Here is a 16,317-nt window from a genome sequence, read left to right on the forward strand (position 1 = left end):
TTACACTTTGTGAGCATGTTATTTATATTTTTCCAAAGAATAGTCCATATAAGAGAAATATTTTGTTATCACATATATGTTATATTTCATCTCCCATTACTTTTCCAGCACCCATTAAATTCTATTTCTTTTCAGTTTCTCAAGTACATATATTTAGGTACTTTATCTGATACTCTTCTCTCTAGAATTTTCTTTTCCTATTTGCCAATATGATAAGTTATTCTGGAAAAATATAGGTAAACATCATATTAAAATACAATCTTCAAATTCAAATTGGTATATAATTATTTAGTAATCCATTCTTTTCTCCGCCCTCCGGAAGATTGTCTCTTGTTTTCTTCATTACACATTACATAATTCATTTTCATGTTTCTTTTTGACTCCACTACAAAATTTATGCCATTACAAGGAACCAATCACCTTAGCTTTATTCTTCATTGTGATCTCTGGTTAATAGATTGATAAAGTTGTTTTTATCATAGTTAATTAACATGGATTTATTTTTTATGTTCTCTTGGTAATTTGGGATTAGAAGTATTTTTCTGTCTATCTCTTTCTATTTTTATTATCTAACAACAGAATAACAAAAAAAGAAAAGGTAAAGCTATGAACTGTCCTTTGGTAAAATTTTGACTGCCATGACTGTGTTATTTGTTACTAATTTTTAAGTGACTGACATAAAGTTTAACGAGTGGATTTTAAAGTAGAATGTTCTTGTTATTGATAACTTCCAAAGAATTTATATCTGCAATTTGAAAGAGTTTTTAATTTATCTGTTTTTAAAGAGAGTGTTTTCGCATTTCTGGTGCTTGGATTTTATTGTTATTAATTATTAGCTGTAAAAAGATAATTAGCTTTTACAATTTCTTACTTTTTGGAATTTATAAAGTATTTTTTTAAGGTCAATGTATAATGAATGTTTACAAATATTCTGTGAGTACTAGGGATTTTTATATCCTCCAAAGGGTAAAAACTTAGATTCATATTTTCCAAATTTGCCAATGTAAAGATATTAGCTTATCAATAAGGAATTTTAACTTAAAGGTTTGAATACTTTGATGTGTGGATTTTATATCTTCAGTTTCACTTATTCTTGTTGATTATAACCATTATTATTATTATTATTATTATTACTACTACAGCTAAATAGGCTAATATTTCCTTGTCTTTTTCACTGTTAAATATTTTCTGTTAAAAGATATTTGATAACAACATATTGACCTAACCTTGATTTTGATTTTAAAGTTATCCTGTATATATTAAATTAAATAGCATTGTATGAGAAGTAAGGTATGTGCTACATTATGATAAATAAATTTACATTGGAAAACTATTTTCTCTTTTACTATTGAAATTCAGATCTACTATAACAATGGAAAATTTAATGGAGCTTCACGAAGTTTTTCTTACACAACATCTTGTAAGTCATTACATGACTATTTATTATAATTCTATTAAATATATATTAGCACTTAAGCTTTATTTTATATTCAAACTTATATTTAATTTTTAAATGTTCATATATTTTCCATAAACATAGTATTTTAAGTTGTCTGAAAAATGTGTATAGGTAAATAAAATACATTATTTTATTTTATTTTTAATTTTTTATCTGAGCATAGTTGACACACAATGTTACAGTAGTTTCAGGTGTACAACACGGTGATTTAACAATCTGTACATGATGCTGTGCTCACCACAAGCTACCATCTGTCACCATGCAAAGCAGCTATTATGATATCATTGACTATATTCCTTACGCTGTGCATTTTATTCTGATTTATTTTATTTTATTCTGATTTATTCATTTCATAACTGGAAGCCTGGCCTCCCTCTCTCCTTCTCCCATTTTACCCATCCCCTTACCTCTCTTCCCATAGACAACCATCACTTTGTTCCCTGTAAGATACAGTATTTTAAATTCAATTAGGAGATTCAATTATTAAAGGGATCATTGATTTCATAACATAATTCATAAGAGGATTTATCTGTGTTGACTTAAAATTCAATGAGGTTCATGACATTTTTTCATGTTTGTTAACACTGCAGGTTTGTTTCGTGTACTGTTTTAGAGATTGTTACTCATTTTATCTTATTCTGTCCCTCCAAAGTAAGCTCGGTAGAAGCAGGCCTTAGATACAAATCTGCCCTGGTTTAACTCAACTAAAGCTAAGAAGCACTGCTTAATAACAATATGGCTATTTAATTTTTTATCATTAATATTTTAAGTAGTTTAATCAAACTAAAGCTGCAGATTTTAAAAATCACTTAAATTTAAATGTCATCATAATAATGAAAATAACAGGTACATATCACCACTCCCCACTCCTCACTGTCCTGCTTGTTGAGATGACCACTTTTCACCATTTCTATTTTCACTTGTCCTTATAGCTCCCTCAGTATGTGTCAAGAATATTAGCTGCTATTCTTTCTAGAGTTACTAGCATTGCCCATTGATCTGATCCTATCGAGGAAGAAGACTTACTACACTATTTTAAGTTTCTCTGGTTTTTGGCTTGTAAATTAAATTAAATTAAATTATTTTAATCTCTATGTGTTGTGTTATCAACCGTAGACAATTTCTGATGCTATCATTGCACCGTCTCAGTCTTACTCTCTTACACACATATGCATCTGCACAATCACTAATGCCTTCTTTTCCAAAATCTTTGAAAAGAGGAAAGCTATGAAAGCTCGTGTTCCAAATAGCTTTCCTAAGGCCCTTGTACAGTTTTATTCTTTCTACTCAAAGGTCAAAAGAAAAGCTGCCAATATGAAATGCCCGCCAAATTCAGTGAGAGAGCTTTGATTTTATTTCCATATAAGTCTTTTTCTTTTATGATTCCTTACAATAAAAACAGCTTCGTTGAATTGTTTTCTAGCGTGCAGGTCACTTAGAGCTGCAGCACCCACTCCTGGAGGGGGGGGGGGTGTCGTCACAGACTCAACTGGACATTGCACAATCACATCTTAATAAGCCAGACGTGACACCACTTCGCTCAGAGAGACACAGAACAGGAAACAGAGCGCGCCAGCAAGGAAGGCTGGCAGCAGCAATGATAGTGGCAGTGCACATGGCAGTGCCAGAGCTGTACTGCCACCCTCCCTGGGGCAAGTGAGAGCATCAGATCATGTGCGTGGGGGTGAGAGGTGTCCTGGCTTAGCAGCTCCATGTTAAGAAAGGAACCAATATCTCTTAGAATAGTTCCACGGGCAGGGCTTCCAGACACGTCAGCAGGAGTGTGTCCAGAGATGAGATGTGCTGCCCTGGGTGACTCCGCTCAGGGACACCTAAAGCTAAGGCTTCTCCCAGGACAGTGTAGTTCATACACAAACCTCCCTGTCCAGATTCAGGTTAGCAATCAAGAGTCATATTCACCATTAGGAATGTTGCCTAGTAAGAGCTGATCACCCACTTTTACCAGATTTCCATGTCCGTGGAGCTAGAGTCATCCCATGGCCTTCCTTCCATAACACAGAAAAAGTTTTATTGACTTTTTGCTCACAATGGCATCTTTATTAGAGATAAATAATATAGCGACTTTTTAATAGTGACATCGTCCCCAGGGAAGGTCTCAGGTTGTGACTTGCCAAGAATACACCTACTAGAAAAGTATTGCTGAGCTTCTCTGGCATACGATTTCATCATCTGTATTTTGACAACATTCCCAGTTGAACTGCTGGGGCCCCTTTCTTCCTGCACTGATGTGGACTCCCTAGGTGGACAGCTCAGGGGCTGTGGTAAAACTTACCTTCATTGGTTTCCTGTTTTAGAATGGCTACATCTGAATTTCATTTTTTAAAAAAATGTACTGGTATATATTCTCTAGCGTAAGAAGAAAATATTCTAGTTCTTGCACACATGAAAATGCAATGCTTGGTTCTACTCTGGCACTTGATCAATATTTTGACTTGGCGTAAAATTCTGTTAAAAGAAATCGAGACTTGAAAAAGTATTTCTGTTTTGTTCTCCTACATCTGGCATTACTTTCTAATGCCATCCCATGTCTCGTTCTTTTTCTATATCCCCATACTTTTTTTCCCTTTGGAACTTTTAGACTTTCCTCTTTATTCTCGGTCTTGCTTGGGTCTTTTTCATTTATTTTCCTGGATACTGGATAGGCTTTTGTGACTTCAATCTCTGAGAAATTTTCTTTGCTCCATTTTTTTTTTTTTCTGTAGTCCTTTTGGAGCTCCTGTTAATCTCATTTTGGAAATTGTATGTCCGTTTGTTATTTTAGAATCCCCCTTTCTTGTTGAGGGTTTCCTTGAGAGTTTGGTTCTTATCAGCAGTCGGATGAAAGCTATTGTGAGACAATAGAAAAAGTTGATTAGAAGTTCTGTGATCCTCAGAGGGGTTGTTGACTGAGATTCTTTGTATTATTATTATTTTTAAAATTCTTTTTTTTTTTTTTTTTTGTTCGAGAGAGAGAGAGAGAGAGGCAGAGACACAGGCAGAGGGAGAAGCAGGCTCCATGCAGGGAGCCTGATGTGGGACTCGATCCGGGACTTTAGGATCATGCCCTCAGTGGGAGGCGGCGCTAAACTGCTGAGCCACCCAGGGATCCCCAGTATTATTATTATTATTATTATTATCATAATTATTATTATTTTCCACTTTTATATAAATAAAATCTTACTTAACTATTTACTTAGATAACATCTACTTTTTACTTATTTAAATTTTTTGTCTCGTTTTTATTTAAATTCAAGTTAGTTAACTATATAGCGTAGTATTGGTTTGAAGAGTAAAATTTCAGCAATTCATCACTTACATATAACACCCGGTGCTCAACACAATAAGTGCCCTCCTTAATGCTCATCATCCAGTTAGCCCATCCCCCCACTCACCTCCTCCCCAGGAACCCTCAGTTTGTTCTCTGTAGTTAAGAGTCTCTTATGGTTTGCCTCTCCCTGTTATTACCTTATTTTATTTGTCCTTCCCTTCTCCTCTGTTCATCTGTTTTGTTTCTTAAATTCCACATATGAGTGAAATCATAAGGTACTTGTCTTTCTCTGACTTATTTCACCTAACAATACATCCTAGTTCCATCTCTGCCATTGCAAATGGAAAGATTTCGTTCTTTTTGATGGCTGAGTAATATTCCATTGTATGTACACACACCGCATCTTCTTTATCCATTCATCGAGTTGATGACACATGAGCTCTGTCCATAGTTTAGCTATTGTTGATAGTGCTGCTATAAACATCAGGGTGCACGTCCCCCATTATATCTGTATTTTTTGTATTTTGGGTAAATACCTAGTAATGGAATTGCTGGGTAGTAGAGTAGCTCTATTTTTAACTTTTTGAGGAACTTCCATACTGTTTTCCAGAATGGCTACACCGGTTTGCGTTCCCACCAACAGTATATGAGGCTTCCCCTTTTTCTGCATCCTCACCAACTTCTATTGTCTCCTGTTTTTAATTTCAGCCCTTCTGAAAGGTGTGAGGTGGTATCTCATCATGGTTTTGATGTGTATTTCCCTGATGATGAGTGATGTTGAGCATCGTTTCATGTGTCTGTTGGCCATCTGGATGTCTTCTTTGAAAAAATGTCTATTCATGTCTTCTGCCCGTATCTTGACTGAATTACTTGTTTTTTGGGGGTTGAGTTTGATAAATTCTTTATAGATTTTGGATACTAACACTCTATTGAATATGTCATTTATAAATATCTTCTCCCATTCTATAAGTTGCCTTTTAATTTGGTGTGCAGAAGCTTTTTATCTTGATGAAGTCCCAGTAGTTCATTTTTGCTTTTGTCTCTCTTGCCTCTGGAAATGTGTCTAGTAGGAAGTTGCTACCGCCCAGGTGAAAGAGGTCACTGCCTGTGTTCTCCTCTAGCATTTGGATGGTTTCCTATATCACATTTAGGTCTTTCATCCATTTTGAATTTATTTTTGTGTGTGGTGTAAGAAAGCAATCCCTTTTAATACTTCTGCATGTGGCTGCCCAGTTTTTTCAACACCATTTGTTGAAGAGACTGTCTTTCTTCCATTGGCTATTCTTTCCTGCTTTGTCAAAAATTGTTGACCATAGAGTTGAAGGCCCATTTCTGGGTTCGCTATTCTGTCCCATTGATCTGTGTGTCTGTTTTTGTGTCAGTACCACACTGTCTTGATGATCACAGCTTGCTAATACAGCTTGAAGTCTGGAATTGTGATGCCTTCTGCTTTGGTTTTTCCTTATTTCTCTTTCTTTCCTTCTTTCTTTCTTTTTCTTTTTATTTTTATCAACATTAATTTGGCTATTTGGAGTCTTTTCTAGTTCCACATAAAATTTTAGATTATTTGTTTTAGTTCTTTGAAAAATGCTGATGTTATTTTGATGCAAATTGTATTGAATGTATAGATTGCTGTGGGTGATATATATGTTTTAATACTTATTCTTTCAATCCATGAGCATGGAATGTTTTTTGGTTTTGTTTGTTTCTTTGTTTGTCGTCTTTTTAGAGAAAGATCAAGCTTAAATGTGGTGGGGATAGGGAGGATGAATGAGGGGAAAGGGGCAGAGGGAAAGGAAGAGAAAATCTTAAGCAGGCTCCGTGCCCAGGGCAGAGCCGCGCAGGGCTAGATCTCATGACCTCAAGATACATGACCTGAGCCAAAACCAAGAGTCAGTGGCTCAACCCAACTGAGCCACCCAGGCACCCCTCAAATGTTTTTTCATTTTTTTGTGTCTCTTTCAGTTTCTTTCATAAGTGTTCTACAGTTCTCAGTGTATAGATCTTTTACCTCTTTGGTTATATTTATTTTTAAGTATTTTATGATTTTTGGTACAGTTGTAAATGGGATCAGTTCCTTGATTTATCTTTCTGATGCTTCATTATTGGTGTACAGAAATGCAACAGATTTCTGTATGTTGATTTTATATCCTATGACTTTGCTGAATTTATGTATAAATTCTAACAATTTTTTGGTGAAATCTTTTGGGTTTTCTACATAGAGTATCATATCATCTGTCAAGAGTGATAGTTTGATTTCTTCCCTGTCAATGTAGACGCTTTTTCTTTATTTTTGTTGTCTGATTGCTGAGGCTAGGACTTCCAGTACAATGTTGAACAACAGTGGTGAGAGTGGACATCCCTACATCCCTCTTGTGTTCCTGACCTTAGGGGAAAAGCTCTCAGTTTTTCCTCATTGAGAATGATATTTGCTTTGGTATATGGCCTTTATGATGTTGAAGTATGTTCCCTGTATCACAACTTTATTGAGGGTTTTTTATCAAGAATGGATGCTGTAGTTTGTCAAATATTTTTTGCCTATATTGAAAGGATTGTAAGATTTTTATCCTTTCTTTTATTAATGTGGTGTATTATGTCAACTGAAGGGCAGATATTGGACCACCTCTGTAGCTCAGGAATAAATCCACTTGATCATGATGAATAGTTATTCTAATGCACTGTTGGATTTGATTTGCTAGTATCCTGTTGAGAATGTTTGCGTTCATGTTCATCAGAGATATTGGCCGATAATTCTTTTTAGTGGGGTCTCTGTCTAATTTTGGAATCAAGGAATGAGTTTGGAACTTTTCCTTCTGTTTCTATTTTTTTGGAACAGCTTCAGGAGAATAGGTATTAACTCTTCTTTAAACATTTGGTAGAACTCCCCTGGGAAGCCATCCGGCCCTGGACTCTTGTTTCTTGGGAGATTTTTGATTACTGATTCAATGTCTTGGCTGGTTATGGGTCTGTTCAAAATTTCTATTTCTTCCTGTTTCAGTTTTAGTATTTATATGTCTAATTTCTCCCAGATTGCTCAATTTGTTGGCATATAATTGCTCATAATATTCACTTATAATTGTTTATATCTCTGTGGTGTTGATTGTGATCTCTCCTCTGTCGTTTGTGTTTTTATTTATTTGGGTCCTTTCTCTTTTCTTTTTGATAAATCTGGCGAGGAGCTTATAAATTTTGTTAATTAAAAGAATTAGCAATCTTTGTTAATCAAAGAACCAGCAATGCTTAAACTGTTGCACCCACAGTCTTCCTGATCAGTCCATTAATTGTAACTTTATATGACTATTTCTCCTAACTCTAGAGCTGCCAACCTGGTCTGAACCACTGCCCTACTTTGCTTAGATTATAGCATTCTCTTAATTGTCATAAAAATCTGTAAAATGCACTAGTCAGAGCATATTACTTCTCTGTTCAAAATCTTGCAGGTGCTACCTGTTTAACTCAAAAACTAATGTATCCTTAAAATGATTTCAGGGCCCTACAAATCTGAGCCTTGCCTCCTCCTACTCCCCATCGTACTCTCAGGTGGCAGCTCATGCTGCCTCACTCTCCCCACTCCAGCCACATGAGCCTCCCTGCTATTTCTTGGACATGCCCAGCATGCTCCTGCCTTTGGGTTCTTGCCCTAACTATACTCTGCCTCAAACATGCAACTTCCAGATACCTGCTTCATTATCTCCCTCTCTTTCTCATAGTCTTTATTGTCTTCTAACTTCTCTTACCAAGTGCTTATTCATTATGTATATTGTTAAGTGTCTGTTTTTCCTCTCACAAAGTCATTTCCATGAGGACAAGGATCCTTGTTTTGTTCTCCAAGATATCTTAAGTACCTAAATCAGTATTTGACATACAGTAAGATTCAACACTACTTTTTGCAAATCGTGAATAATTGATATTTATTATATCCCAGACACTGTGTCACATTTTTACTGTAAATCAACTCATTTAACCTCATTTTAAGAATTAGGGAATGGAGTCACAAAGGTAATAAAGATTCTAGCCAATGTCCCACCTTGGAAGTGGTTGAGCTTGGATTGGAACCCAAGCAGTCTGGCTCTAGAAGTGAGGCCCTGGATTTCACTACATTCCTTTCTGCACTCCCATTGTATGTGAAAAATGTAAGATATTAATCCAGGGCAAGGGATATTTCCAGTACATTCTCTGTTCTCTGGCTTTCTTCCAGAAAAGGCATGATTTCATGTCAAACTTTGGTGAAAGTTTACATCAGGATAAGTACTCCTAATGGTAGAGTGAAACAGTTTTGTCCCCTGTTAAATTGATTTTATACCTCAGTGAGCAGGTGAGAAATTTTATCTGTGTGGGACAGAAGCCTTTCGGATCCCTTTGGGAGACTATCTACTTCTGCACATAAAATTAAACTATATGAGTTTCTCTCTGAGATTTATAATAACTAGATTACCTCTCTGATGCCTTCAAAATGGAGTGACTAAAAGAAAGAAGTAAGTTGAAATGATAGTATCACAGAAGGAATAGTATTTTGTGGAAGGAGAGTTTCTCTTCTATATTCTAATTGTTCTCTTAAAGTATCAGATGCTTTTATTTGTTTTGAATAATATAGGCAAAATATGCAAAATCAGGGATTTATTGTATCTAGTATTATTTTAAAAATTTATTCTTTGAAAGCCTCAAAAGAAATGAGCATATTAAAATGAAAATACTTTAAAGGTGATTATTCAAAGAACTCAGCAAAATATTTGACATAATAATCTTTCTTCATGTTATTTTTCATTTCTAGATAATTCTAGAGCACTGATTATATTTCTGGTGTTTCTCATCATTGTGACATTCTTAGCTCTGCTCTTTGTTCTCTATAAAATCTATGACCTACGCAACAAGAGGTCCAGGTAAGAATTGATTTCAATATAATATAATAATCCTGAAAGCACCAATCTAAGAGGTAAGTTTAAAACCAATTAAGTGAAGAATGAACAGTAGCACAAAGTTCAGTTCATCAATGAACTTGTGAACAAAAACTTACTGTAGTCTTCTTGGTTTATAGTAAATACTAATATTTTCTACATTTACTAATAATGTTATAGAGTTTTAAAAATAATAACCAATGAAAAGAATAGATATTTATTCTTTTAGTACAAAGTAGGTCAGAGGGATCTAGAAATGATAAAGGCAAAAGAAAAGAGAGAAATACCTAGGGAATTATTATGTATTCCTTTGGCCAGGAACAACTGCATTTTATGAAAAATAATTCTAAAATAAAATAATAAAAAAATAAAATAATTTAGTCACTTACCTGAATTTAGCAGACAACCCTTGGTTGATGTCTTCCTCCCTTACTTTTTCTTTATTCCTCTCTCTCTCCTACAACTCTTCTTCATTCTTTCCTGCCTCCCCTGCCATGATCCTTCCTCCTCTCCTTTCCTCTTTACTCCCTGCCTCCATTCCCTCCTTCCTTCAATAAATATAAAGTGAATTGATTCATTAAATATACATTGAATCCCAACTGAATTCTGTGTTTCTTAAAAAATATATAAACGTACGCTTCTTATTTTCACAGTGATTTAGATGAAGAACAGGAACTTGTTGAAAGGGGTAAGTATACTTACTTTTTACTGGTGAATATCCCCTTCATGTTTGAATCCATTCATTTTAAATAAGAATTCAACATTTAAAAAATATAATGGGACTTATTCTGATGATATAATGATGAAACTTAATTCATTTATTATACATATATATTTTTTTATTTATTCTATACATATATATTGTGCTAGCACTGAAGATATGGCAGTGACAGGCCACAGACTCCACTCTTAAAGGGTTTGAAATCTAATAGAGGAAGACAGAAATATCAACAAATATGACAGTAATTTGGTAAATGCCATAGTAATAGAATGTGTATTGTTCTATGGAAAGATAGAAAATAGAAGACTGTGAGTGGGAAAGGCAGGCATCTGGGTCTTCTAAGATTGTGGGGAGACATTAGATCAACAGAGGAGGGAGTGGTGGATGGAAGAACAGATTGAAAGTCACAAAGTGGAAGAGGTAGTATGTGTGTGCAAGTCCCAGCAAGGGTGGGATGGTGGCTGTTTCCACTAAAGGCCCACTTACGGACATGACAAAAAAGTTGCAATTTGACTTAGGAGAGGAAAGGAATTTCATTTTTCTCTGCTTTTTTCAACTGTTACATTGTTCCTTTAATTTTTTAAATGTGATTTTTGATCTGGTAAAATGAGGTGGAGTTAAAGATTGGAACTCTGTTTACAATAAAGAAAATGTATTTTCTCATATTCAAGACAGGAAAAATTTAAGAACACCTATTACCCAAACCCCATAAAACCTGAAAGGTGGCCCTAATTTCAGAATGAATGAATATCAGAGATTTTCGGAGACCTAAAGAAGCAACTGTACATGGCCAATGTGATACTCGTATTTGGATAATAAATTTCCACAGACAATAAGATACCCTAGTGAACATCTTTCTTGATCTGAAAAGTAGAGAACACTAACATGAACAGAAGGAACATAATTTTTACGAGTGTGACACTTCACATTCTCTTTTTCTCCTGAAATTTTTGTTTTTCAGGTGCCATATACAATTGTAGTTCTTTATGGTTAATATGTATTTTTTACTCGTTACTAAGTTATTATAAAAGCGGAGCATATAATGTGTTCCATACCCTGGAGGCATAACAAATTAACGCAACTTGTTTATAGCCTAGTGTAAAGGGAATATCAAATGAAGCTGAGTCTTGAGTAGAAGGTATTAATCGTATTCTCTTATAACTATAGTATAGCTAATAAAGTATAGTAATTCTTATATTGCATTCATTACATATTCAAACTTTGGATTTAGGCAATGGAACACATAATAGTATTAGAATCTTTTTAACAAATAGAGTTACATGCTCATATGTGTATTCAGAAGACAAACTTGAGGCAGTTGAAAAGATAAATCAGGATGAGGAAAAAAAAAACAGAGACAGGGAGAGGAGTTAGGAGGTTGTCATTCCACAGATGAGGAGGACTGCTTGCACCTGACCAGGGGCAGAAGGGATGGGAAGGACCCAGTGACCTACTGGATATGCGGAGGGAGGGGGAAACTTTGGATAGCATGAAAGTTACAGCCTTAAATTAGTTTGCAAATGGTGATCCTGTTTCCTGAGATTTGAATACTAAAGGAAAAATTATTTTTACTTTGAACATTTTGACGTTGAGGTAAATGTGGGATAACTGTGTGGAAACTCTGGGAGAGAGTCTGAAAGGTTATTATAAAGCCCAGAAGAGGGCTGGAGCACAAGATTCAGATGTCATAGGCTTCTAGCTGAACCCTCGTATGGGAGTGAGATTTTCTGGGTGGAGTGTGTGAGGGAAGGAAAGAAATGAAAAATGGAATCCAAGCTATAAAGTTAGTGAAATTCATATGAACACTTGAAAGATAGACATAACCCTTGTCATGAATCCTTAATATGTTTAAAGATGATGAAAAACAACTGATGACTGTGGAGCCAATCCATGCAGATATTTTGTTGGAAACTTATAAGAGGAAGATCGCTGATGAAGGAAGACTGTTTCTGGCTGAATTTCAGGTGTGTGTTCCTCTTGATATATGATGAGAAATTTACTCGATTATCAACCTAAATTCTGTTTTAAAGGTATTATATAACTATTTGCCTTTGTAGTTTGTCCCACGCAACGCTACGACATAGTCAAAGCAGATATTATTAACATATTTATAGAACAAAAGAGAGACACATAGTCACGGAACTAGAAAATATTTCAAAATAATTCTTCCGTATATCATTATCAGTTATGAAGCTGTGTCACAAAACATATTTGGCTGGTTTTGTACTTGTAGTCTAACTATCTAAGTATGTGTTTTTAAATGAATTTTCAAGTGGCAATTAATTCTGAATTTGCTCTCGCTCGTGGGTTTTATTCTCAAAGTAGCCCATCATTCATTTTCTAGGTGTTTTTTGCATAACAGTTAATAATGCTAATTTCAATTACCATACAGGACTTGTTCATGAGCATAAAGGAAATACCTTATAGAATGTCTCCTTTGCTCCAAATGATCCGTGGCCGGGAGAAAATTATTTTTCTTGAATCTGCTATGACCCAAAGGATCTTTATGTCTTTCAGAGCATTCCACGGGTGTTCAGCAAGTTTTCTATCAAGGATGCTCGAAAACCTTTTAACCAGAATAAAAACCGTTACGTTGACATCCTTCCTTGTAAGTACTCATTGAGAATTGGATTTACATGTATTTAGGCTACTTGATTATTCATTATTTCATTTGTTTATATTTCTTTTCTTTGAACAGATGATTATAACCGTGTTGAACTCTCTGATATAAATGGAGATGCAGGGTCAAATTACATAAATGCCAGTTACATTGATGTGAGTAAAAATGCATAACTGCCAGATTATTTTACATCTTTGTTATTTTGCCATTGATCATTTTCATTTTCCTTGTAATCATACATTCCATCAGATTCCTTCTTTGTCATGGCAAAATTTTAGAAATATTATTAGAAATAATTTGTATGATGAGCGCTGGGTATTACACAATATGTTGGGAAATTGAATTTTAAATCAAATAAAGAAAAAGAGTAAATCTTTTTAAAGATCAGAAAAAAGTTAAACAAAAGAAATGGTTTGATGTAAACCCCTATTGTCACTGATATAAACAACAAAATCGTTAATATCTGCTAGGATAGCTATTGATGATTTGTTACTAGGCAGAGTAGAATTTTTCTCCACCAAAAAATGGTACTAGGCATATTGTAGAATTTTTCTCCACCAAAAAATGATAGTAATAGTTAATGTACTTGGGTGCCCACTATGTGTGGGGTATTAGACTAAAGGATCCATGTATGTATTTCTCATAAGAGCCCCACATTTGCCCCGACCACGTGCACCATGCTCACTGCAGAGGTGAGGACTGGGAGGCTCTGGTGAATTAGTTATCCTTCCCTTGCTCAATCAGTACAAGATTGAGTTGGGATTTCAAACGCAGGTCTGTGTGACTCCAAACTTGTGCTTCGATTATATAACATTGCCTTTCAGCAGAGGTGTTCTCCATTGACCCAGATCATTGTATTTACTTAAAACCAAATATTGTGTATGGTGAACTTATCCAAAATATTTTAAAATGTTACTTATTATTTAATTGTAAAATAAGTGATGAATCACACAATTTTTTTTTTAAACTTGAGCAGTATAAAAATAGAGACTGAAAAAAATCTTCCTTCCGCCATTTGCCCAATGCCCCCATTTACCAGAAGAGGTAACCTCTCTGTTGCTTCTTCTTGATCCAGGCAGTTTCTTTATAAACAAGATTCTTTATCATCTCCTTTACCCAAAAATGTTAACATACTATTCACATTGTTCTGTGCCAGGCTTTTTAAATGTGGGTGATATATGTGTAAAACATCACTACAGGGAGTGGCAATTTTTTTTTGTATAAGGGGCCAGACAACAAGTATTTTGGGTTTTCCAGGACATACCACTCTGTCACAACTACTTAGTTCTGAAGTTTAGTGGCCACACTTTAATACATAATGTGAATGTTTTCCCATTTTTGTTTTGTTGTTGTTGTTTTGTTTTTGTTTTTTACAAAATCAGACACAAGTTGTAGTTTGCTGACCCTGGTTAGAGCACTTGTACCTCTTTCTTCTATATTTTATAAATCATTCATGGTGTATCCAAATTGTGATTTAGTTAATCAGTTCCTATGTTAATGGACATTAAATGTGTTTTCTAATCTGCTTTTACCCACAATGGTTCAATGAATAATCTTGACTCATTATTTTACATGGGGTTTTAGCATATCTAGGATAAATCCCTCAAAGAAAAATTTCTAGGTCAAAGAGAATATGCATTTGCAATTTTTTTAAAGATTGTATTTATTTATTTTCGAGAGAGAGAGCACGAACAGAGAGGAGGGGGAGCGGGAGATGCATACTCCCTGCTGTGCAAGGAGCCCCCTTGGGACTTGATCCCAGGACCCCAGGATCATGACCTGAGCCAAAGACAGATGCTAAACTGACTGAGCCACCCAGATTACATTTACAATTTTAAAAGACATTTCCAAATGGTCTTCCACTACGGTCATGTCAATTTACGTTCCATCAGCAATGTACGAAGGGTGCTTATTTCCACAGACTGCCAAAAGGGTGACTAACAAAAAATTTTTTGACAGTCCAATAGTTGACAGTGTATATCATGCTACTACTATATATGCTGGTGTGTAAGGTAATTCACAATCTTTTCTTAAAGAAAAAAAATTGAAATTGGGGTTTGTTTGTTTGTTTGAATCTATGTGAATACATGAACGTTTGGTGGAATAGGTAAAATGGTCAAATCATGTTTATCTATTTATTCACATGATGTATTCATTTCCTGGGGCTGATATAGCAAAGTGCCACAAACTGGGTGGCCTCAAAACAACATAAATATATTATCTCCGAAGTTCCTGGAGGCAAAAAGTCCAAAATCAAGGTGTCAGCAGAGCCATGCTCCCTCGGAAGGGTCCGAGGGAGATCCTTCCTTCATCCTAATCTATGTTTCCATCATCCGTGACCTTCTTCCTTGTGTGCTTCTACCTCACTGTGTCACCTTTCTCCCATAAAGACACAAGTCATTAGGTTTAGGGCTCATCCTCCGTGGGTATAGCCTCATCTTCCACAAAGATCCTATTTGCAAATGAAATCACATTCTGACTGGATATGAGTTTTTGAGGAATGCTATTTAAGCCTCTACACACAGATTATGCAAAATTATAGAAAAATGTAAAAGTATTTTTTTACGTGAATCATTCATGAGAGCTGGGATTTTTCTTCTCAAGCATTCTGAACCTAGAGACAGCGCTCTACCCTATAGAAATGTCCTGCCTCCCATCCCCTTTGTTTGATACATGACACGTTTTGTAACTTTATTAACTGTTGCCCCTGTAAGTTCTCTCCCAAGCAACAAATATCTCTTCCATTGACATGTGGTCCTGGTAGTCACAGTACAATTACTTACTTTATTCCTTTTTAATATGATCACCAAAAGGCTTGTTTATAATGACAAGCAAGACTTACAAATGTGAGGTCATCGTTTAAAAATAATCACTAGTACTGCATCATAATTTTGACTTCTATTTTAACTGCTTCTGCCGGTAATTTCTGCAGGCTTTCACAATTAGCACTAATAAACTCTATTTCAGTGCATAGTGTTTCTTCCACATTGTTTTTCAATGTAAACTGAGGACAGATTTTTATAAGGATTTAGATAGTCTCTGGGAAAAAAAAAACTTACTATTTTTATTCAAATATATATGATAATTAGGGTATTGAGTTACACTTATTTTTCTCTACCAGAGCTGGGAGTTCCTGAAAAGCATGTCTTCAGCCTTTGGATAGTTGCTTGACATACTGTGGCCCCTCAATAAATGTCAAATGAGTTAATATATGAATAATACCATGTCATAAGGTAGAAGTTTCCAGAAGTTACTAATATTAATCCTGAATTTTTGTGTCCCATGTCACCATATTTCATCTAATGGGCAAAGGTTATCTCTCTGAAGGGCTTCTCTGATTGCTGAGGTGAATTT

The 16,317-nt window shown here is 35.1% G+C and overlaps 1 protein-coding gene across 8 annotated transcripts in view; it reads left to right on the forward strand.

Annotated features, from left to right (window-relative positions):
- Positions 1-16,317, forward strand: part of PTPRC (protein tyrosine phosphatase receptor type C) — a 125,778-nt gene that overhangs the window by 89,683 nt on the left and 19,778 nt on the right. For all 8 annotated transcript variants that reach the window (XM_072733438.1, XM_026017983.2, XM_072733435.1 and 5 more), the window contains 6 exons: positions 1,360-1,420; positions 9,499-9,607; positions 10,276-10,310; positions 12,198-12,307; positions 12,861-12,951; positions 13,042-13,118. In XM_072733438.1, coding sequence (XP_072589539.1) covers positions 1,360-1,420; positions 9,499-9,607; positions 10,276-10,310; positions 12,198-12,307; positions 12,861-12,951; positions 13,042-13,118 — 483 coding nt within the window. The remainder of the gene's footprint in view (positions 1-1,359; positions 1,421-9,498; positions 9,608-10,275; positions 10,311-12,197; positions 12,308-12,860; positions 12,952-13,041; positions 13,119-16,317) is intronic.

The sequence above is a fragment of the Vulpes vulpes genome, chromosome 13 (genome assembly GCF_048418805.1).
Source record: "Vulpes vulpes isolate BD-2025 chromosome 13, VulVul3, whole genome shotgun sequence".
NCBI lineage: Eukaryota > Metazoa > Chordata > Mammalia > Carnivora > Canidae > Vulpes > Vulpes vulpes.